The 23,286-nt window shown below is 41.1% G+C and overlaps 5 protein-coding genes across 5 annotated transcripts; 4 read left to right on the forward strand and 1 right to left on the reverse strand.

Moving 5' to 3' along the window:
• Positions 1-542: 542 nt before the first annotated feature.
• Positions 543-4,488, reverse strand: ATC70_009096 (uncharacterized protein; the record flags this gene model as incomplete). The annotated part of the gene is made up of 4 exons (XM_064828335.1): positions 543-2,185; positions 2,245-2,861; positions 2,922-3,427; positions 3,487-4,488. 4 exons carry the CDS (start codon positions 4,486-4,488, stop codon positions 543-545), a joined length of 3,768 nt encoding a protein of 1,255 aa, XP_064685537.1.
• A 4,184-nt stretch (positions 4,489-8,672) lies between these two features.
• On the forward strand, positions 8,673-12,748 carry ATC70_009097 (uncharacterized protein; the record flags this gene model as incomplete). Its single annotated transcript, XM_064828336.1, has 5 exons — positions 8,673-9,181; positions 9,239-9,362; positions 9,431-10,350; positions 10,402-10,963; positions 11,024-12,748. The coding sequence occupies 5 exons, from the start codon at positions 8,673-8,675 to the stop codon at positions 12,746-12,748; spliced, it is 3,840 nt and encodes a 1,279-aa protein (XP_064685538.1).
• A 738-nt stretch (positions 12,749-13,486) lies between these two features.
• TMA16 (translation machinery-associated protein 16) lies at positions 13,487-14,499 on the forward strand (the record flags this gene model as incomplete). Its single annotated transcript, XM_064828337.1, has 3 exons — positions 13,487-13,593; positions 13,648-13,901; positions 13,955-14,499. The coding sequence occupies 3 exons, from the start codon at positions 13,487-13,489 to the stop codon at positions 14,497-14,499; spliced, it is 906 nt and encodes a 301-aa protein (XP_064685539.1).
• Positions 14,500-14,937: 438 nt separating this feature from the next.
• Positions 14,938-16,438, forward strand: ATC70_009099 (uncharacterized protein; the record flags this gene model as incomplete). The annotated part of the gene is made up of 2 exons (XM_064828338.1): positions 14,938-15,856; positions 15,912-16,438. 2 exons carry the CDS (start codon positions 14,938-14,940, stop codon positions 16,436-16,438), a joined length of 1,446 nt encoding a protein of 481 aa, XP_064685540.1.
• A 5,428-nt stretch (positions 16,439-21,866) lies between these two features.
• On the forward strand, positions 21,867-22,739 carry ATC70_009100 (uncharacterized protein; the record flags this gene model as incomplete). The annotated part of the gene is made up of 1 exon (XM_064828339.1): positions 21,867-22,739. One exon carries the CDS (start codon positions 21,867-21,869, stop codon positions 22,737-22,739), a length of 873 nt encoding a protein of 290 aa, XP_064685541.1.
• Positions 22,740-23,286: the final 547 nt, after the last annotated feature.

A 23,286-nucleotide genomic window follows, 5' to 3' on the forward strand; every position in this document is an offset into this window, starting at 1 on the left:
ATAAAGAAGCTTTTTCTTGTCAAACATGAACCTGAATCGAACATCAATTTGGTAATTACAAACAGTTGCACTATGAGTTACATAATTCCTTATTTGAGGCAGTTAAACAGAGACGATGGTAGTACTTCACAGCATTGCATCTTGAAATGTCTTTATCAAAAGGACACCCATTAGCGTGAATGTTATAAACCTTTAATATAAATAAAAATGCAGATTTGAGCAAGAGCCAACGACATATCAATGTCGTGAATTCAAACTAAAGGTTGAAAAGAGCATTTGTTTGTTGTGTACGTACAGGTCATACCAAAGTGTATGTGTGTAATCGCTTGTGTGTGTGTGTGTGTGTGAAAAATCATAGGGTATATACCATGACAGAGGGTACAGTATTATAAAGAATTAGAAATTAAAGAGGGGGAGCATAATGAGAAGAGAGAATACATATAGGTAACATACAGGGGTTTTGTACTAAAAAGAAAGGAATGAACAGAGAAACTATTTACATACGAGAGAATACACCACCGAGCGCCGTTCCATGGACACAATTATATACGATAGGTTTTGTTTGTTTTACATATAGTACCATCTCCTCTGACCAGCAAAATAGGTATTTGGTCAAATGTGTGCTTTGTTGATAGCAATTCATGCTTTGATGGCACTCGACAAATCATCAATTCTCGGCTTCGATACTCTACATTAGCCGCCTTAATATCTCCAAACCACACTTGCAAATCGCGAGAAAAGTTCTCGCCGTGCAAGCTTAACTGTATCTGATTCTTGTTGTCGAGGCTGGATTTCGATGTCATATGTATCAATGAAGGGAAAGGCGCTGGTGCTGGAGCCGTTGTGGAGGAGGAGGCTACATTGTTTGGTAAGAGAGACGGCATAGTGTCACTACCGTCATGCTGTAATACTTCTTCACTTGGTGACAAGAACGTGTAAGTCGCACAATCTGTGCCCACTATGGTCCAAACGGCGGCGTCCGAGACATCTTCATGCCAGTACGCACCCAAACCATTCATTCCTTGATTTTGGACCGAAGCGCGTCGACCTCCTGTGCCTCCATTTGCAGCAGTACCGGTAGAGCCGTTGCTGCTGATGCTTGATTTACGGGAAATTTCATGGTGATGTTGCTGTTGAGATCTGGATATACCTGGAGGTGCAATAGACGGCATGTTGTGATAGAATGTGTAGTCGTCATTTAGGCTGTTGACACGGCGACGAGGGTCGTGCAGGATATCGCTGGCATCAAATAGTTTGCTACTAGTGTCCATCATGGACGATGGATCTGTAGAAACTCGTCTTTTGCGCACAATTTTGCCGCCTGCTTCCTGTGATGTGATGTCAAACATGGCGTCTACATCGTCCCATTGATGCGCGAGATTGCTGGTATGGCTGCTGGTGCTGGTGCTGGTACTGTTGGGTTTGGGTGCTGACATTGCTGGAGCAATAGGTTTTCTGGCATCGGTCGTCTTGTGCATGCCCACCATGTCGTTGAGGCAGGCGAGATAGGTCACTGGGTGACAGGTGCGAGGCATCTGAGGTGCAGTTGCAGATGGGGAGGGTGTTGCAAAGTAGTTGATATCAGGCTGCTTTGCTTGATGCTGTTGCTGTTGCTGTTGCTGTTGCTGTGGATCTTGGACGATTTGAAGTGCTACCTTGTGTAACTGAGAAACGGGATCACCCAACACTTCATCGCCGTATTCACCACCACCCATCAGGTTGAGATCATCTGTACTCTGGGCTCCACCTACCACAGTGGACGCTTTATCCACTTTTCGGATAATCATGACTGGACTCACAAGACCTGTAGTCAGACACTGTAACACAACATGCTGGTTGTAGTGAATTGGAATCAGTTGACTCGTCTTGTTCTTCAATGCAATGGCGGGTGGCGGTGGGTAGGGAATGTTGCGCGTGTAGGCATTGCGTCCAATGAAATCCTCAGGGGTATCGCTTTCTTTGGCGTCGCTGGGAGAGCGCGTGGTGTCCACAACCCAAATGACAAAGGGATCCCAACACGTTGTGCGAGCAACAAAGCATGTGCCTTCTCCAGGCGTGCCTCCTTGAAAGGGCTGTCCAGGAAATGAAAACGGCGAGGATGACGAGACGCCCAAGTACTTTGTGGACACTGTTTGAGAGCGAATGCGATTGAACAAGGACACGGTAGTGCCATGATGGATACACACTATAGGCAGCAAGGTCAACTCTCTGATAATCCTTCTCCAGACATTAGCAGACACTTACACTCCATGTTCTTCACGCTTTGTCTCTTCTTGGAAGGCTTACTGATCACTTTGATGCCCTTTGATGCCAATGCACCCATCTGTATTCCATTCGCAAGCTGGATTCGGATCAGGCCTTCCACTCTCTTTCGTTTCTCATCCGCGTCGTTGATGTACAAGTGCTTGGAGACACACTTTCCAGCAGCCAGTAGCTCATGTGCATGGTTGTGATACCAGTCAATGCTGTTGTTGCGAGACTCTGCAGAGCTACGAAATCGACTTGGATGCTGTTGTTGCTGTGGTGGCTGTGGTTGTGCTTGCACTGACTGGGGTTGCTCGGCGGTGGATCCCGTTGAAGTAGACGTAGTCGATGTGGATGGAGAGGCCGTTTGCTGGGTCTTGATGTGTCCTGTTTGTCCAACTGTGACACCAGATACAGTATACCATTCAATCTGGCCCGATTGAGTGGACGTTTCGCCAGAGATGGACACAGTAATTTTGGGTGGACAGAGTTCGTTTCCATTCGGCATTTTCAAGACTTCATTACTATGACCACCGTCTAATCGATGCAGTCTCTGAGAGGGCGAGGTCCACCAGTTCTTGCCTACCAAGATGGCTGTTGGCGGAGGGCACAGGAACCTGTCGTGGGTGGATTAGTATCATGCACACATACATAGACAACTAGCTACAAGTTTATACCTTTTCTCTGTGCCATAGCTCTTTTGAGCGACCTTGCTGGTCAGTATGATAACAGTGCGCTCTTCTTCATCATAGTGGTTCGACAGGTAGTTACGTATAATAGGCTTCATTCTTGCTTCGTTCACGGCGTGCTGTAATAGTCTCGCATTCAGCACTTGCTGTCGACGCTGGTCAATGAATCGAGAATTGTCGTCGAAATAATTGATGGTAGTACCACTTTTATCGTGGCTAGCTTGATTTGGAATGGGCATAGCAGTGGGAGGTGGTGGCGATGCGTTGGAGGAGGCCGACGAGATGGAGGAAGACGACAGAATACCAGCAGCCACAGCAGCAGCAGCGGCAGCAGCGGCAGCAGCAGAAGTGGAAGTTGCGTGCTGAAGGCGATGTGGATGAGGGGTTGGAGACGACGGTGTGGATCCTTGGTGGTGGAATAGCGTAGACAGTTGATTAGAGGCAGCAGTGCCCATAGTGTCCTTGAGCTGCGACACCAGCGTTCTTTCAGGCACCTATAGATGCAAATCATTGAATATACACATGTATACACACACGACTGAGTCTAGCTTACCATGATGGCATCATGCTCCATAGCGTTTTCAATCGTGCCATGTGGTGAGGATGAAGACGATGTATGCCATTCTTGGGTCTGATTCGGCTGATGAAATGGAAAGTCAGAAGTATGGTACGATTCGTTATCATCCTCTTGCAATGATTCCAGAAAACCAGGTGTAAAGAAGCCAGGTGTACTACTACCGTTGTTTGAATAACTGGTTTGTTGTGCATTTGCTGTACCACCAGCACTGCTGTTACTCCAGGACTGAATCAACTGCCGTTGTTGGTGCAGATTACCAGAGCCGAGATCAGCTAAATGCAGGCCAGTTGGCTCGTCGACAAAGCTGTAGTTTGTAGGCGTGGGTGTCTGCACAGATGTTGGCGTGGCAGTACTGTCAGTAGTAGCAAATTGATCTAGATTTAACATTTGGTGAATCTCGGACAGGCCTTTGTTTTCTCCCACGCCGCCATTACCGCCACTAAGTGTAGCCGTATGCAGTACATCATGACGCCCTCCTCCTCCTCCTCCATGAATCAGACCTGCACTCGATTGTTCGTTGTTACTGTGAGCTGGTAGGTAGGCACTACTGCTGCCGTGGTGGCCATAGGCGGATGTTTGTTGCGGATCGGATATGTTGAAATCCGACTGCATTAATGTGGAAATTGAATGTGGTTGCTGCTGTGGATGATGATGGTTCCAAGGCAATATATCAGATGACGCTTGCATATCTGCTTCATTATTGAAATGAATGACGAGAGAGGAGGAGGTGTCTGCTTGTACATTGTGCTGCGCTGACGGCAGTGGCGGGTGCTGTTGTTGAAGCCATTGCTGCTGCTCTGTGTGATAGTAAGAAGGTAGCTCCAGCTGGTGATGCATGGCATGGTGTGGAGTGTATTGCAGCTCTTCTTGCTTTCTTTTACGTGAAGTGGGAGATTCAGGAGAGTCATTCATTGCAGTGTCATAGAACACATTACTACTACTCGATGAAGAGTCTTTGGGTTGGTGGTGCGTAGCCATGATTGGCATTGTTTTTTCTGATGTGAGGGGCTTAATGATTCAATCTCTCAGCCTGAAAGAATTGAAAAAGAGTGAGAAACAAGGAAGAAGTGCAAGAAAAGAGGCACACACAATCAAGCTTTTACTTTGTACTCTATAAAGAAGAAAATTGCGGGGTAAATCAAACTGAGGTGTTTGAATAGCCTTTGTAATTGGGTCTTTCCATCATCCCATGAGTATGGCAAACATTTCTGTGTACACACGCACACGCACACGCACACACGCACACGCCTCTAGTCTCGTTTCGATGCTATCAAGGTATATCGAAATGACATAACTGCGTTGAATAGATTGTAACCATAACAACCACGATCCTTGTGGCAAAGAGATCCAGGCCAAATGCTGCATGGATCACTGTCATGTAGTTGGCCAATCTTATGCTACTCTTTCACCCCAACTTATCTGACCAAATAAGGACTACTTGTGTTTGTATGTAATAATAACAAGGTCATATGTCATTTGGCACTCTTTCTTCCATTCAAAGAGTGGTGTGTAATGATACAAAATCACTATTCTGCCCGAGGCAAGGCCCATCTGGAAGTCCTTTTTACTTGTTTCTTTAACTACTCGCTGGGGTTATTGCACGACATGGCACATATACATTGTCTAATGTGCCTAAATCCAACAGATGCCCTCAACAGGATTGTATATCCGGGTGCGGTGTGTGTCTATAAGGTCAACGACATTCAAAGTGTTTAGTGAAACGTATACGAATACGGCGTTTTATTGTTTGACTGGTCCCACCTTTATTATCATCATCTATCTATCTAAAGCCAATGGCAGCGGGTTTAATGCAAAAATTTAAATTTTATGGTTAATTGGAAACTTGTATTATAAAACGCAATTTACAAGATGAGATTGATGCCGATTTAAATGCTCTCTACCGTGTTGATGATGTGTCTAGTAGCTGCATACATCTGAATATTTGATCTATAAGTGTAAATTTTGACAAGCTGGCTTTTCAATTGGCCCCCCCCCTCCTCCCCTCCCCTCCCCTCCCCTCATCCCCATTCCAGGCAACACAAAAAAAAAAGAGATGGATGATCTGTGTGTGCCTTATGAAACTCAGGTGAATGTATGGCTCACCATTCCTCCAACAAAAATCTGTCTTTCCTAAAATAAAAACTTTCATCACTTGACTCATAACAACAGATTTTATTAAATTCACCCACGCACAAACAAAAAGCTTATAATTTTTGAATGCTATTTATTCCCGTACCTTGATTTTTTTTTATTGCCCCAAAGAAAAAAAAAACAGAAAGAGATGATGGATCATTCTTTTGATGGATCAAGATACTGATGGCTGAGTTGCACTGCAAATGGGAAGCATGTCGTTGGATCTCTACATAAAAAGAAATTGCAGCTTCTAGTAGATGATACAGAAGAATATCCTCGTGACCAAAAGTACAGGCATCCTGTAAAAAAATTACGCTTTGGTCCCTCTGACTCTGTCTCTGGTCTCTGTCTCTGTCTCTCTCGCTTTCCCTGTTCCCTGCCATAGTAGCAAAAAAAAATGTATAGTACAACTCAAACTTTAAATATATTTATATACAGAGTGTGAGAGTGCATTCTCGGTATACTTTGGCAACCGTGAATTGAGGCAGTGACAAAAGAGACTGAGCATCCTCGGCTCGCTTGACATAAATAGATATTTGATTTCACCAATATCATGCTGATGTGTTTGTATGATATGTGTCTCTATCCAACTATAACATGATGCATTTCAGTCAACATTTAATCATTGTTGTATTACCATCCATGTGTGGCCTTTTTCTTGCACCATGTCATATCATTTAGTATACATACAGAGTAAGGCTGATTTTTTAAAAAATAAAATAGACTTTTTGTCATCTGCTTCAATAAAAAAATAAAAAAAAAAAGACTTGAGTAGCATCCAAGATGGCACACATGTATGTGATAATAATTGCAATGTTTGTTCATTGCGTCTAGATCCTCATCATTGACTTACTAAGATGTCAGCCTCATTTTCTTTTCCAACAACTACAAACATTTCATTTTCTGCAGTTTGCTATAGTGAGTGATCTACGCTCCACGTTCTCGATTTGCAATCCATAAAGTGGGAAATCGCTGGTTTGTTTCGTCTGCATACGTATATCTGCAATGCCGACAATTCAGTTTCTTGGATCATTTGATGTAATGTATCAAAATAAACAAACTTCTTACTGGTTTCAGCTCATTTAAACAATGAAGATATCAGCTGCGTAAGTATTCTCCTGATATATCAAGAAGAATACCTCTGTCGTAGCCTCTTTTATCTATGTGTCTCGGGCTACTTCTTCTACAACCCCATCGCACATACTAAAACCTCACTTTTTGGCTCTTTGCTGTCATGTAAAGAGCCTTTATAAACGACTTGTAAATGTGGATCAGACTTTTCTACAATCCTCTACGTATGTACTAAAGGGAACAACTCAAAGACGAGCACACAGCATCCCAGAAACACCTTCTACTGCCCAACAGTGTGTAAAATACAGCAAAATCTGGATACACTTTGGACGTGATTTCTCGCGTTGTAAGCCGCTTTAGACCGTCAGAGTAACACCAAACGGTTGCTTTCATCTAGCTGCAACTGTCTGACATCTTTGCTCAACTTTTTGGGACCAAAAAAATCATGGCCAAAAATCGACCAAAAACCATGAGGGGTACCTCATGGTTTTCATCGAAAATCAAACGATTGCGTTTTTGACCTCAAAAATGAAGACTCTTGCTATGGTATGTATTGAATCAAAATGTTTCTCTCGGTCCAAAGCAACTTCTGAAACCACTTTTATGAGGTCTTTATATGCAAAATTTCGACATTTTGGCCAAAAACCTTATTTGATATTTTCTGAAGTTGCTCAGTAAGTTCAGTCAAAACATCTATTTTACTTGGCATCATTGGAAGCGCCTTGAAAAGTACTCTAAACGTGTATTAGGAAGCATCGGATGATCATCACACTTTATATAGTCGAATATCACAGAATAGATCAATTGAGTCGATCTTGTTCAGAATTTGGCCAATCTTGAGTAGAGAAAAATATCGATATTTGAAATAGGCTGCCTGGCTGGCAACAATGATGCTTCTGTTGTATATCAGAGACACAATTGATGTCCGCGAGGTTCGTAGGAATGAAATTTGAAATTAAAAGGTAATAGAGAGTCGCCTGGATACTTTTTGTTGTTTTTGTTGCAAATTTTCAAATGTAGTCGATTTACAAAAGGCTCTGTCAATGTGAATTTAATACGAAATGCCGACATCCACTTTGTTCAAATAGCTTGAATTGACAGCTGCTCTAATAGTTATCAATAAAGCTATCAAATTCAATGCTTTGAAATATCACTGTGATTTTTTTGCATTACAATTGGACATTTAGTTGCACTGCATTCCAATGTCCAGCTTTCATTCCTGGATACAGCTATACCGCTGTACAAGCTATAACGACCTTACATACATCCTTGACTAAGATAGATTCAACGGAAATCACTTGGCAAACCAAAGCATTTTATTTAATTCTTGTTTGATCTTGAGTGCTGTGATTTTACAACTGTGTAAGCAAAACCAAATTTCTTTTTGGTTTGTCTGTATCACATTGCTTGGAAACCATCATGCAACCGAAAGCAAACACTATTAGCATGTCCCATCTCAAAATACCGACTTCTGAATGAGAACTGACGAGCGAAGTTCATCTGCAAATCTCAATATTTGATGCGCCTTATTCAATGAATTCAGGAAGATCAATCTTGCAAATTCCAATGATGAACATGGGCTGGTGAAAGGCTAAAGAGTCACATTTTTCTGAAAGAGCCACTGCGAAGCTGGGGATGAACGAAGGATCCAAATGGAGAGAAAAAAAAAAAAAAAAAAAAAAAAGCTAAACCATGTAATTATCACCCTTGACAGCTTGCTTTTTTTTTTTTTTTTTTTTTTTCTTTCTTTCTTTTTCTTTTTCTTTTTTCTTCATTGAATTGCTCATATACCTGTACATCTTATCTCTTGTAAATTGCGTCTTTATTGATTTGTTTGAGACAAGAGGTTCATTATTTCTTCTTTCCTATTCACATTACAAAATCACATCAAAATCACACATTGCAACAATACATTTGAAAACCTCTTGCATCCTGCCCTTTTACTCGATTAATCAAACATGTCTCTGTCACTTGCTCGTCAAGCAGTTACTAAAGGAAGTCTGCGACGACTCAGTCGTCATTGCAGCAGCAACCCATATGCATTATTGAAATACACCTCTATATTCAGCAGACAACAAAGCTCAGTGGCTACGGCAACAGAATCTGACTCCAACTTTGGAAACAAGAAGCCCATCATTTTACCACATCCTGGCATGAATACCTTCAAAATTACAGCCAAGGTGCTGCCAGGTTCAGTGGCAGAGCAATTCGCCATTTTGAAGGCATGTATCATGTCAGGATCCATGATCCGTGCAGAGAGAATCATGAACGAACTGTACAAGACCCGGCCTGATGAGATGAAATTATTTGCTGATGTCAACCTGTACAATACACTCTTGAATGGATTCATTGAGGCACCTGTAAAACCCATGACGAAAGAATGCTTGGCTTGGTTGGACGGTATGAAGCCTCGAGGTGTGAAAGCGGATGCCAATACATATGCTATTGTGTTGAAAGGATTTTTAAGGTAATTTATTTTACAAGCCTAGGCAGATTTTGCGGTTCATGCTGACTGTGACCATAGAACGGAGAGTTATCACACAGCAAGGGAATTGATACGAGAAATGGCTTTTGAAGAAGGGATCCCAGTAGAGGATTTGCTGAAATCAGAGTACCTGGCAAAGAGCGACATTGAATCATTTAGAAAGGTAAGGAAGCAAAAAATGCTGGGTGTGTTAGTGGGAGTGACCAAGTGTTTTGACACATTGGACTCTAGATGATCTCCGCTAGCCAAGGAGCCTCCAATAAAGAAGTTGCAAAATTGCTGGAACGATTAGAAACTGCTACCAACGCCATCCTAGGCAAGCCTGCAGAGCCCATCATGAAAGACACCATGGCCGAACCTCTGATAAAAGAAACCAATTTCGACCCTGTGCCTGATGTGCCTGAAGTCAAGCCTATGAAATCCATTGGTGTGCATTTTTTACAAGAACAACTAGCAGCATTGCGTGATGCCAAAGGAAGTGCTCATATGGATCCTCACGATTTGCAATTGAGTTTGGAACAACAAGGCTACGAGATGGCATTACAGCGACTTTTATACGACAAGGAGCAGAGTTTGGAACGTGGTGATACATTGCAAGCTATGAATTTGACACCGTTGAAGCGGAATATGTGGACATGGCACCAGAAGATGTTGCCCTTGATTCAAGAGGAAATTGAACGTTGTGATGCAGCTACAATGCGTGAAACTGAGCGTCGTGCTTATGGTCCATTTTTGAAGTTGCTGCCACCAGAAACCTTGTCGATTGTGACTATTTTGGAATTGCTGCGTTTGCACAATTCATCTGGTATTGGTGATGGTATGAAGACAGCGCGTGCGATTATCGATGTGGGCAAAGCCGTGGAGATGGAATACAACGCAGTGCAGCTGAAAAACAAGGCCAGAGGGTCAGACAAGAGTGCAGGCACACACGCTCTTTTTGCCAGTGGCAAGCTGTTCAATATGGCTGTCAGAAAAGCCCAAACTAACATTGAAAAGGACTTGCAGCAAAGCGGTATACCCTCGCCCAATGACTGGAACCCTGTATGGCCTAGTACTATTCGTGCTAAAGTGGGTAGTGTATTGACTAGTCTGTTGCTGGAGGCTGCCAAGATCCCTGTGCCCAGTAAGGATCCTGAAACTGGCTTGAAAATGTAAGTAGAGTGAACAGTGGCAATCTGCAGTGTACTGATGTTTGTGTATAGTATTGAGAATATCCCAGCCTTTTTCCACACGTATCAATACGTTCACGGTAAGAGAGTGGGCATCATCAAGTTTTCTGAGCAGCTGACACAGATGCTCTCTCGCGAGCCAATCCGTGATACATTGCATCCTCGTCTTTTGCCCATGTTGGTGCATCCCAATCCATGGTTATCCTACAACAGTGGTGGCTATCTTTCTACAAAATCGCTTTGTATGAGAATCAAGGATTCTGCTGAGCAATTGATCTATTTGAACAAGGCGTCAGAAAACGACCATCTTGGAAAGGTCTTTTCTGGTCTGGATGTATTGGGCTCCACCTGCTGGAGAGTGAACAAGAACGTCTTTAATGTTGTTCTTGAAGTGTGGAATTCTGGTGAAGCACTAGCAGATATTCCGCCCGTTGTTGACGAGCATGCTCCCCTTCCACCCAAGCCCGAGAATTATGATACGGATCCTAAGGCCAAATTCAACTGGGTCTCTGAAGTCAAGCAGCTCCAAACTAACGAAAGAAACAACCACAGTTTGAGATGTGATGTCAATTACAAGGTGGAAACTGCTCGCGCTGTAAGTATACAAGACAGGAAGCTCTTGCTCAAATAATGACAGCTAACATGAATATGGCAGTTCTTGAACCTTCCCATGTACTTCCCTCACAACATGGATTTCCGTGGTCGTGCTTATCCTATGCCTCCCACTTTGAATCACTTGGGTAACGATCTGTGCCGTGGTTTGCTCCATTTCGATAAAGCAAAGCCTTTGGGCTCTCGTGGTTGGAGATGGCTCAAGATTCACTTGGCCAATTTGCACGGCTATGACAAGCATTCGTTTGTTGAAAGAGAAGAATACACCATGGAAAACATGAATCAAATTTTGGACTCTGTAGATAACCCTTTGACTGGCAACCGTTGGTGGTTGAAGGCAGATTCGCCATGGCAATGTCTTGCTGCTTGTTACGAAGTCGCTGCTGCTTTCCGTAGTGGCAAGCCAGAGGAATTCAAATCGCAATTGCCTATCCATCAAGATGGTACCTGTAACGGTCTCCAGCATTATGCAGCCCTTGGTGGTGATTTAGCGGGTGCACGTGCTGTTAATTTGGCCAACTCGGGCGATCGCCCTGCCGATGTCTATACGGGTGTGGCTGATTTAGTGAACAAGCAAATTGACGAAGCTGCTGAGAATGGCGATGAAATGGCCAAGTTACTCAAGGGCAATGTCAGTCGTAAGGTTGTCAAGCAGACTGTCATGACCAACGTGTATGGTGTCACTTTTGTTGGTGCTCGTGCTCAGATCGAGAATCGTCTCCGCGAAAACCCAGATATACCTCGTGCTAAGGTGTATGCGCTTTCTGGATACTTGGCCAAGAAGGTCTTTTCCTCGCTAGGTGAGATGTTTACTGGTGCTCACAAGATTCAAGATTGGTTGACGGACTCAGCAAGACGTATCGCTCGCAGTGTTCCTTTAGAGACATTGCAGGAAGCTGGTTTGGTTCCTGGTGGACCAGCAACACCGTCAGCAGGCGATGCAGCAACAGCAGCAGAGCCCACGAAGAAAGACGGCAGAAAGAAGAAGCCAGCCAAGGTGTTCTCTGCTCGTAACCCCTCTGCAAATCAAATGTCGTCTGTCATTTGGACAACCCCTCTAGGATTGCCCATCGTGCAGCCCTATCGTCGATCTGGCAAGAAGCAGATTGCCACCTTGTTACAAACCATCTTTATCGAAGATCCTGATGCTTCTCGCCCTGTCAACGCCTTGAAGCAAAGTACTGCTTTTCCTCCCAATTTCATTCACTCGCTGGATGCCACTCATATGTTGATGTCTGCCGTTGCTTGCCATAAGAAGGGTATGTCGTTTGCCTCTGTGCATGACAGTTACTGGACTCACGCCTGCGATGTGGATGGTATGAATGAGGTGATTCGTGATCAGTTTATCGAACTGCACTCTCAACCTATTATGGAGAATCTGATTGCTGAATTCAACGAACGTTACAAGGACTACAGAGTCCCTCAAACTGAATTGATCGACAAGAGTGCGGACGCTAATGAAGCAGCAAGCCCAAGCCTCTTTGGCGATGTAGCAGATTTCGACAAGGAGTTGGAACGTGAAAAGCAAAAGAAAGAAAACGAAAAGAAGGACGCTCTCAACGCGATATTTGGTATTGCTGATACACCTGACACTGATATCGACGCAGACGAAGATGAGGATGAAGATGACGAAGTAGCAAAGAAGCCTAAGAGGAAAACATCTACCAAATACAAGCACAGTTGGGAGCCTCTGACCTTCCTGCCGCTACCAGAGAAGGGTGAATTTGACATTAACGAAGTCAAGAAATCACCTTACTTTTTCCATTAATCGCCAACACCACCTTTTAGACTATATATATTCCCCATCCATTATTTGTAATTTTATGTATAAAACGCTACTTGCAGCACTGCAATTTTCAATGATTTTTTAGAATAAAACAAATCAAATGTTCTTTTTTTTTTTATTATTATGTTTAAATCGATACCTTATACTTTGTATGCAAGTACACCATAGACCAATGAGGTGTGGAAACCCCTCACATTTTATAAGATGGTGCCTCAAAAATGGAGTTACCAAAACCGAACATGAAAATGCAAAAAATTCTAGGCTTATTCAAGAGTGACAACATTTACACCATTATTGCAAAATCCTGGTTCGAATGGTACATCATTGAAGATGCAATAACCACCATATGCATCTCATACCACTTTGCTTCCATGTGAACAAGAGCTAAATAGATTGCTGTGATGACAGCCGCGAAATGATCAAGCAGGCTCCATTGTAACAATCTCTCTTGTATGAAACATGTTTAATATTAGATACACATTATTTCGTGCTTTTCTCTTGATTCTATCGGCTACTCGATAATCTGTAGGTCCTGCTTGAGTGGCTAAACTCAAAGGGTTTGTCCTTGATCCATTCAATAGGAGCCTGATAAATTTTTTCCTTTGACAAGGACATGTCTGATCTCATGTTTCTCTGTCTTCCTTCTTTCTCACTCTTGGTACTAGTATTTACAATAAGCAACCTCAGACTGGCATGGCTAAAGGGCTTTCAAGTTCATACATGATCCACATCAAATCCAGCGAAGAAATCAATGCATTAAATCAACATGGAATCATTTCGGCTCAGCCTTCCGAAATTACTCATACAAAAGCCAATACTGTTGCCAGGTACGCACTCACACATTGTTCCCATCCTTCATGCCATTGACTCACACATAACAGAATACCCACTAGTAGGAAAAAGACGGCCCAAATAGCACCAAATGACTTTGAGCAATGGATAAAATCGCATGGTGGAGATAAGGGTTTTGTTGATTTGATCAATACCAAGGTAGCGCCCCGAAAGAGAAGATCGCTCCTGTCAAATGTGCCCTTTGCCTACTCGTCTGATGAGAGCAGCAATAGCGAGGGCGAGGAAGAAGACGACTTTGATACACTTGCTACGGTGGCTACGATCCCAAAGAAGGTTGTCAAAGGTGAGGAGTTGTGTGTTTGGAACCATCTACATTTACTCATGTGTAACATGTAGGAAGCAAGCATTCAGCAACGCCCAAAAAGACCCTTACAACCGTAACTACATTGACGACTTCCCAAACGATTACAGCGCCCATAAAGAAATCAAACTGGCTTACTGGACTATTTCATAAGCAACCAAAATCATCATCATCATCATCATCATCCACATCATTAGCATCCGCAACAACTTCGCCACCAAAACCACCTATTTACAAGACACATGAGCCTGTGCCAGTGCCATTGACAAACAAAACTGTCAACATTTCACAGTTTTTCTCAAACAAAAAGAAGCCTACCAACAAGCCAAAAGAGCAAGCCAAAAAGATACCAAATTTGCCCAAACGATATCCCATTCCTATTGAAAGAGTCATTTATGAAATCTCCTGGATGAAGCTGAATAACCCTAGCAGGCCACTGCAGCACCATGTCTCCATTTCCAATATGCTGGTTTGGTACACGAATATGGTAGACAATCGACAAACTTTATTATACTTGCGAATCCCTGCAAGATCGACATCAGCGCACGTTTCTGCAGCTGCTGTCAGTCGACTATATTAGGACAACAGCAACATCATCTACTGCTCATTCAGTATTATATAATTTACCGATCCCGTTACCGAAATAAATTTAGCCGAGAAACGATGCTATTCAAAAGTTTCTTTCATCGCATAATATCAGAATTGAAGTTGTGTTTTTTTTTTAGGGTTGACATGGATTGAAAAGGGTGCGAAATAAGCTCGCTTTCCAGCACCATCTACATAGCAAGAGGTCGTTCCGTTTATTTTTTGTTTTTTTTTTGTCTCGTCATACAGAAGAGAACTCGAGAAGACAGAGAAGCCTTGACCGTTCTATCAGGAATTGAAATGGTCTGTTGTTTGGTTCTATAGCAAACTCCGTTTTATTTATTGTCTTTGATTACGACAAAACTTTTTCATCCCTTTTCTCTTTTATATCTTTAACTTGGATTCCATTTGAGAAGGAAGAAAATACAGTAAAATGGGAAATTCCATCTCAAAGAAGAAGAATAAGCATAAAGAGAAACGACTATCCACAAGCAAGAAATCCTCACAATCACAGCCACAACAATCCAAAGCAGCATCATCTGCTGCTGCCTCAGCTGCATCTCCACTCCAATCTTCATTGCCTCGATTAGAAGTGCCCAGTGCAGATAATGAAAACAGTGTCAACACGGCTCAGTCTATCAATTCAATCCTGATCACTTCTTCTCAGCACCGTAGAAACAATCAGCAAAACAACTCGGCTCTTTCAGCGCTTAATCCCGATTATCCTGTAGGTAATGCTGCGAATGATAACAGCAACGAGCAAGATACTGTCCAAGCGGGCGATGCATTCATGGGAAAAGTAGAGCATCCACAACAGCACAAACTACTAGCACAGTCTGATTTCTGGCCACCTAAAAAAGCTTCGGGACAAACACTAGACATTGACAATGTAGATAACAACCAGCTTACCGTATCCAGTATGAATCAGTTGACAGTCAATTCTGTGTCCAGTATGAATATGCAGGGTATCACTCAAATTGATGATTATATCCGTCGATTGCTGGATGCTGGTTATGCTACCAAAGTGCCAAAGCAACTGTGCTTGAAGCAGTCTGAAGTCAATGCCATTTGTCGTGTGGCCATGGACATCTTCTTGAGCCAGCCCTCTTTGCTCGAGCTGTCTGCGCCTGTCAAAATTGTAGGCGATACACACGGCCAATACACAGATCTGATTCGATTGTTTGAAATGGGCGGCTTCCCGCCTACATCCAACTATTTGTTTTTGGGCGATTATGTCGATCGTGGAAAACAAAGTTTGGAAAACTTTCTGTTGTTATTGTGTTACAAGATCAAGTATCCCGAGAACTTTTTCATCCTAAGAGGTAATCATGAATCAGCAAATGTGACAAAAGGTAAAGTATGGGTGTGGTTGGGATTTGGCGATTAAGGTTGTTAATCTGTGTATAGTATACGGATTCTATGATGAATGCAAACGTCGCCTCAGTCCCAAGATGTGGAGATCATTTGTGGATGTATTCAATACGCTACCCATTGCTGGTTTAGTGGCTGGAAAGATCTTTTGTGTGCATGGTGGCCTCAGTCCTTCGTTGCATAGTATGGACGATATTCGCAACATTCAACGACCCACAGATGTGCCCGACTATGGATTATTGAATGATCTACTCTGGGCTGATCCCGCTGATATTCCGGTAGATTGGGAGGATAATGAGCGTGGTGTCTCGTACTGCTTTGGTAAAAAAGTAATCAACGAATTTCTCTCCAAATTTGATTTGGATCTTGTCTGTAGAGCTCACATGGTGGTCGAAGATGGCTATCAGTTTTTTAATGAACGTACATTGGTAACAGTATTCAGTGCTCCTAATTATTGTGGTGAATTTGATAATTTTGGTGCCATCATGAGTGTTAGCGAGGAACTTTTGTGTAGTTTTGAACTGCTTACACCATCTGATCATCCTCTTGCAAAGAAAAACTAATTATTATATCCCTTTAAAATGCAACTCCATCAATCTACTGCTCGCCTATATAATTATAGCTTCTCCTCTTGTCTCGATACTACTACTATTACTATTTTTATTTCTTTCTTCACTTATCACCTTGTACAACAAATTTGTTCACAATAAATCCACCTTTTCGCATCATTGTATTATTGAAGTAGAGTTTACAGTAGAACTGATGTGCAAATAGGTAAAAATAATGACGCAAAACTACGCATTTTGCATACGGAGGTCGCACAAACGAAGGTTCAGGGGTTGCTTTGGATCGAGAGGAACATTTTGATGTAGTATTTGCTATAGTAAAAGTCTTCACTTTTGAGGTCAAAAACGCGGTCGTTTGATTTTCGATGAAAATCATGAGGTACCCCTCATGGTTTTTGGTCGATTTTTGGCCATGATTTTTTTGGTCCCAAAAAGTTGAGCAAAGATGTCAGACAGTTGCAGCTAGATGAAAGCAACCGTTTGGTGTTACTCTGACGGTCTAAAGCGGCTTACAACGCGAGAAATCACGTCCAAAGTGTATCCAGATTTTGCTGTATTTTACACACTGTTGGGCAGTAGAAGGTGTTTCTGGGATGCTGTCTTCTTGTAAATGATATATTTTCTACCAAACACCCCAGTGTTCATCACATACTGTACTACCAAATGTGTCAATCGATAAAAGAAGAGGATGTTGATCAAACGTCATGATCAGTAGTCAGGAGAAGTAAGTGACAGGCACAGCGATGAAAACATTATTACACTTGCATGATGTCAAGACGAATTCAGGAGGCCATTATTCTAACTTGATTAAATATAGTCTTTGTCTCGAGCTTTGATGGCAAACATTGTTACCATAGTAGATATTATAAGTTGGACAAACAAGAAATATTTACAATAGATTGCGTTTTTGGTGTGTATATGATGTACAATCAGCGTCAAATGAGACTATGCCTCTTATTGAATCGCATGTATGCATTGATAGCGCATACACGCTTTTGAAGACTGTTTACAGAATAACATATGATATAGTATGAATAGGCTGCATGGGCATACTACCTATTTGTTTTGACTGGATATAATGATGGTATTCAGAAATTGTAGAAACGCCATGCACGTACTGTAATGATAAATAATTATAGAATCAAAGCGACCATTTTTTCAATTGACAAAATAGAGTGCGACACATCAACAGTTTCAGATGATCGATGTTAATAGGCACTACGGATGGTGATATATCTAGCAACGTGAATGGCTTCAATCGAATCAAGCATGATTTGAAGTGGTACGACAATAGCATTTTGTGTTCCTGAAATTTATGTATTGTTCTTTCAGTTTCTTTTGGCGCAGAGATAGTTTAGATTTATTGGTAGGACTGTTGACAGAGCTAATCATCCTCCTAATAGATTTGAAACTATCTGACAATTTAGGAGAAGAGGCAGAATGCTTTTCGATACTATGTTAGATTTGTAAAAATCTTGAAATTGCTTTTACGCCATATTTATAAATATTTGCACCTTGGATATTGGAAAAGAGAGAAGGAAGGCGTAAGTATGGCGAGATCTATGCTCGTTTAATACACGCATTGTGTTATTTTATCCTTCTCTGAATATATGTTGACAATTAAATTATGTATCATTACTGTAAAAATAGCCAAATTTCGGTATGTCTTGTCTGTGTGTGTGTGTGTGTGTGTGTGTGTGTGTGTTATCGTGGAATGCGATCCTAGGCTTGAAACAACAGCAATAACTGGTTTTCTCGATCCGAGATGTAAATGCAAATTACCCTGTGTCACCAAGCAAAACTCGATTGCGGTTTTACGCCAAAAATTTTGAATAATGCATCTCCCTCAAATCCGATTATTACAAATGGGGAGGTGGGGGTGGGGAAGAAAACGTTATTTTGACTAATTTAAACTAACTAATTGACGATGATGATTGAATCTATCATCATCATTAAGACAGCAATTCATTTGACTATGTTTGTTATATGAAAAAAAACAAGGGGAACGATTACTAGGGTGACCAAGAAGATACGTAATGACCATCAGGAAAGGTCTAAAATGTTCCATTCTCTTCGGTTGTAATCTTGCTGATAGCAAACCCCAAGATAGATTGCTCCAGGCTCCCTTCAAAGTTACAGAAGCCGTGCACCCTATAAAAGCCATGTATACAAACACAAACACACACACACAACAAACCAGCCGCTGCGAGAAGAAAAAAGAAATCCATAGAATAAAAATGAAGGTCGACAACAATTGACGTTAAGCTTGATTGTTGTTTAGAAATTTTCAAGATACAAAATGAGGTGGTATATAAAAAAAGCTGTAATCCTCTCAATTTCATTTTTAGCTCTTCTCTCTCGCTTTTTCATTATTATATATATATATATATATATATATATAACGTCTAGTTATTCTTGATCTTTCCAAATCCTTCGGTTCATCGAGAAAATATAAATAAAGCAGTAGAGAAATCATCAGGGAAACTCTTTTCATACTTTTTAGAGATCGAAAAACTTCTTAAAAGCACAAATTAAGGGGGGGCAAATGGGGGCCAAGGCATTAAAAATATCTGATGAGCGGATATAACCTGGATAAGGTATCCTGTAACGATATTATTAGAATAAATTCATTTCACCATTATTTTAAGGAGTAAAATAGATGAATCAACGTTGTTTCCGTTCAATAGAATCCAAGTTGAAGGATGAGATGGGCAATAGCAACACGCACACGACTGGAAATCATGGATAGCTGATAGAAAAGCAACATATTGATCTCATTTTTGCAAGATCTTCTTTAAATACTAAAGAAATGAAACTATCTGATCACCACCCACTATCATCATCATCCCCATCATCGGCGATGCACTAAACTCTCAAGTGTTATAGTTTGAGAAGAATTGAAAAAGAACAACAAACAACATTTTCAAGCATGATTACATGTACATGACACAACTTGGAAGAATAGTAATTTTCATCAACAAGTGATAATCCAAAGTAGATGATTGGATATCCCCTTCATACTAACTGCACGAGTGTTGCGGGTGGGGGTGTAATGCAAATCGAAATAAGGGGTAAAATGCGTTGAAATACAGCCTAGATTTAGTATGACGATGAATGAGAGAAGCAAGACAGAGAACGAGACACTCACACCATGAACACGAAATTTGATGTGCTTTTTCTTGGTTTGTTTCCTTTACCAAGGAGGAATCAGAAGGTCTAAGTCTATTTTTCAAATCCAAACTTAAACTTCACAATATGGTATTATGCCTTTCAGTATGTACACTGTAAATCTTTGCTAGCAAAACATGTCTTTGTGATCTTCGTTATTTGCAATAAAACAGTTTCACTTGTTTTATGGTTGTAATCATGGATGAAAATAAAGCTAAATTAGGGGGGTGGGGCATGGGGAAGCTCAGGTGGGGGTAGGAAGGATCATAACGTTAAAACTAAGGGGTTGATACATTGTATTTGTTACAAAAAAGAAGCGTTTTAGTATTCTCTTAGTTCTGTGTATATAAATATATGAAATCGAATTACACAAAACAAGCACTAGTTGACGATTCACTATAGTCATGAACAATATTAATTGCCTTGTGTATTTTATTTATATACTTCCGTTTGACACATTGTGATGTAGATGAATTGCGTTACAAGCATTCTCCTCCTAGAAGCTCATGGTCCCTTATTTCATAGTAGATGTACCAACATGCTTTATGGTAGTATATGACCATATATAACCAAGCCAAGCACCACTCATTCATCTACCATTTCACATTATGTCAATGTGCATTATGAGATTTATAGCTTCTTTTTGTATATAAAAAAAAAATGTATCAAAATAATCTATGATGCTATGCTCAAGATTTGAGGAGTCCATGTAGCCGCATGTGAGGAGGAAGTGAATGTGAGAGCAGAGCAACGTAAAAAAGCCTTGATTTGTTTGTGTATACACACAAATGAGGTTCGATTGACTCAAATATTTGATCCTGTCGGTTGGTCGGCAAACTCGCCTTTGTGTTTTTTTTTTGTCTCTCTTTGTGTTAAATTCTTTCATTCAAGACCATGCTTACTTTCCATATGACTTGAGCCTGATGCAGCAGCAGCAGCATCGATTGATGTTACTCTTTCTTGATTTAAAAGGTTAAATTTTCTGTATGTATGCATGTATATTGTAATCATCAATAACAGGGTTGATATCAAAAGGAGCTGATTTTGTATAAATCCGAGGATATTACACTCAAGAATCAAGGGATAGGTTACATAAAATGCCTTTTTATTTACTTTTATACACGAAAAACTCGATTCGCATGCTATGTGTTATGTCCAAGATCCCTTTGAATTTTCCCGTTTTGAGTAATCTACTCTGCTTGCTCTCGCTTTTACCCATAAAATAGAAGCATATTACGAATTGATAACAAGTCTTCTCATTACAAAATCGAGATACTTGTTATATAAATCCGGATGTTTGTTCGCGTGGATGATTTGAGAGCGCCCCAGTACCACACAATTTGGGAAGTGATATAAATTTCTGTCATACTCGTATATCGCAAAAGCAACCCCCCTGCCCTACCTGCGTCTTTTACACTCTACTCTCCCTCTGCCTCTATGTCTCACTCCCCTTGGGCCGCTCCTTTTGTTGATACATACACATACGTCTGATACGATAAAGTGACAACATTTTAATATCAAACTCTATATAAACATACATACACAGTATATGTAAACAAATAGCTGCTATAGAAGTTTATCTGCATGTTAAGGCTCTGTATATATATATCCAAGTGATATTAGCTGTCTTTATTATAAAAGCTGGAACAAATTGATCGACATTTTATATACAAGAAACGCTTTTTACAGGTGGGTGTATTATTACAAGGTAGGATGGGTCTACTGCGTAAACTCATCTCTCCATACTCCTTAATCTCTTTAAGGAATAAAGATGATTTTCAAAATGTAAAGGGCAATAGAGCACCCAATGTAATCTCATATTTATACATATTCAAACAAGGGGAGATGTATATGACACACACATCCAGCATAGAAAATCAATTCGTATCAAATTTGCACCAATGGCCCTACTTTGACGTCTATTCCTCCCCCTTAAGATGGATATATATATGTATATATATATACATTGTTACTACTGCTACTATACAAGATTCTTGTCAGTTCTATAGGGGGGGGGGTGGGACACAAGAAATCAAGGGGGGAGGGCAGTGTCTTTTTGCTCAAAGCAAAATACCCCGCCCCCCAAAGCTACTCCAATATAAATAATATCAATGCAAAACAGGTGTATCCCATAGACACGCATTATAATTTTTTTTGTCTATATAAACACCATGATTTGCAATGTTATTCTCAGCTTTTCTTTTCTCTTTTCCTTCTTTTTTTAATACCAAAAAAAATGTCGTTTCAATACTGTCCAATGCTTGACTATCCTCAAAATCCAATCGTTTACGATGACAATTTACTCTCCTCCATTATACCTGCTAACATGATGATCAAGCAAGATCATATGGCTACCGATGACCTTTTATTAACTTCTGGCTACTACCCACACATGCATCAAGAGGCTCCGGCACTGGACTATCCATCAGATGGCTACAGTCATCCATGTAGTAATTTGAGCGACTTGATGTATCTCGCCGCTCCCACTGTCACTACCACTGCTGCTGCTGTCCCTGCTGCACCTGCACCTGCTACTGCTGGCAACGCTTGCTCCTCTCCTCCTTCCTCTCATTACTCTTATGACAGCTTTTACTCGCCAACGGAATCAATAACAGGCTTTGATTTCTTTCCATCACCAGCATACAGCGACCCATCTCTTTATGAATACTGGTCAAACAACTCTTCACCAGCACCTGTCAGCCAACATTTTGAAGCATTATACTTTGAACAACCCTCCAATGTCTTGACAATGCCATCAGCCAATACCTTTCCATCGTCTTCATCTTCATCTGCATCTGCATCCTCCACATCTTCATCACCGTCCACGCAATCAGCGTTACTGACAGCTCAAATCACAACGACAACAACAACGACAACACAAAAATCTCAAATCGAAGGAAGACCTTATCCATGCCCATCTTGTCCTCGTGCATTTGCCCGCAAACATGACCTGCAGCGACACATCCGTGTTCATACTGGTGATAAGCCTTACATGTGCCCTTGCTGTAAAAAGACATTTGCTCGTACTGATGCTTTAAAGAGACACTTGCGTATGGAAGAGAAATGCCGCAAAAGCAATCAAGTGCAAGCAATGAAGGACACTGGCAGAAGACGATATAGAAACTTGTAAATTGTTTTTCTTTCTATACATATGTGCACATTCTCTCTCTCTCTCTCTCTCTCTCTCTCTTTACTCCACTTTCTTTTTCATTACCATACATACACACATTCTTTCACAATCCTTTTTTACTTTCAAAACCTAAAAGCAAGAAAACTGTTGACAGTTGTCTTTACCCCCCCCTCCCCCATTTCACGTATATATACTGTCTGTTTCTGTTCGCCCTTAATGATTATTACTATGATTCAACTAAAAACTGAAAAAAGGAAATCGTCACTCCTCCTCTTCATCATCATCCATCCCTCAATTGGCTTGTTTGCTTACGTTCCCCTTATTATTATGCTTTTGAGCTTCGTATCAAATCCTATGTATTATGCGGTTTATTTTACTTTTTTATTTTTATTTTTTATTTTATTTTTTATGAAATGGGAGCAACCTCTTTAGAAGCTAGCAGTTGGTAGTGTACCATAAACCACACTTTTGTAAATATCATTTGGTAGCGATTCAATAAGAAATAAATGAAAAATCATGCCATTTAGACTGTATAATGTGAGTGTTG

This window comes from Mucor velutinosus, assembly GCF_035048745.1.
Source record: "Mucor velutinosus strain NIH1002 chromosome Unknown tig00001563, whole genome shotgun sequence".
Lineage (NCBI taxonomy): Eukaryota > Fungi > Mucoromycota > Mucoromycetes > Mucorales > Mucoraceae > Mucor > Mucor velutinosus.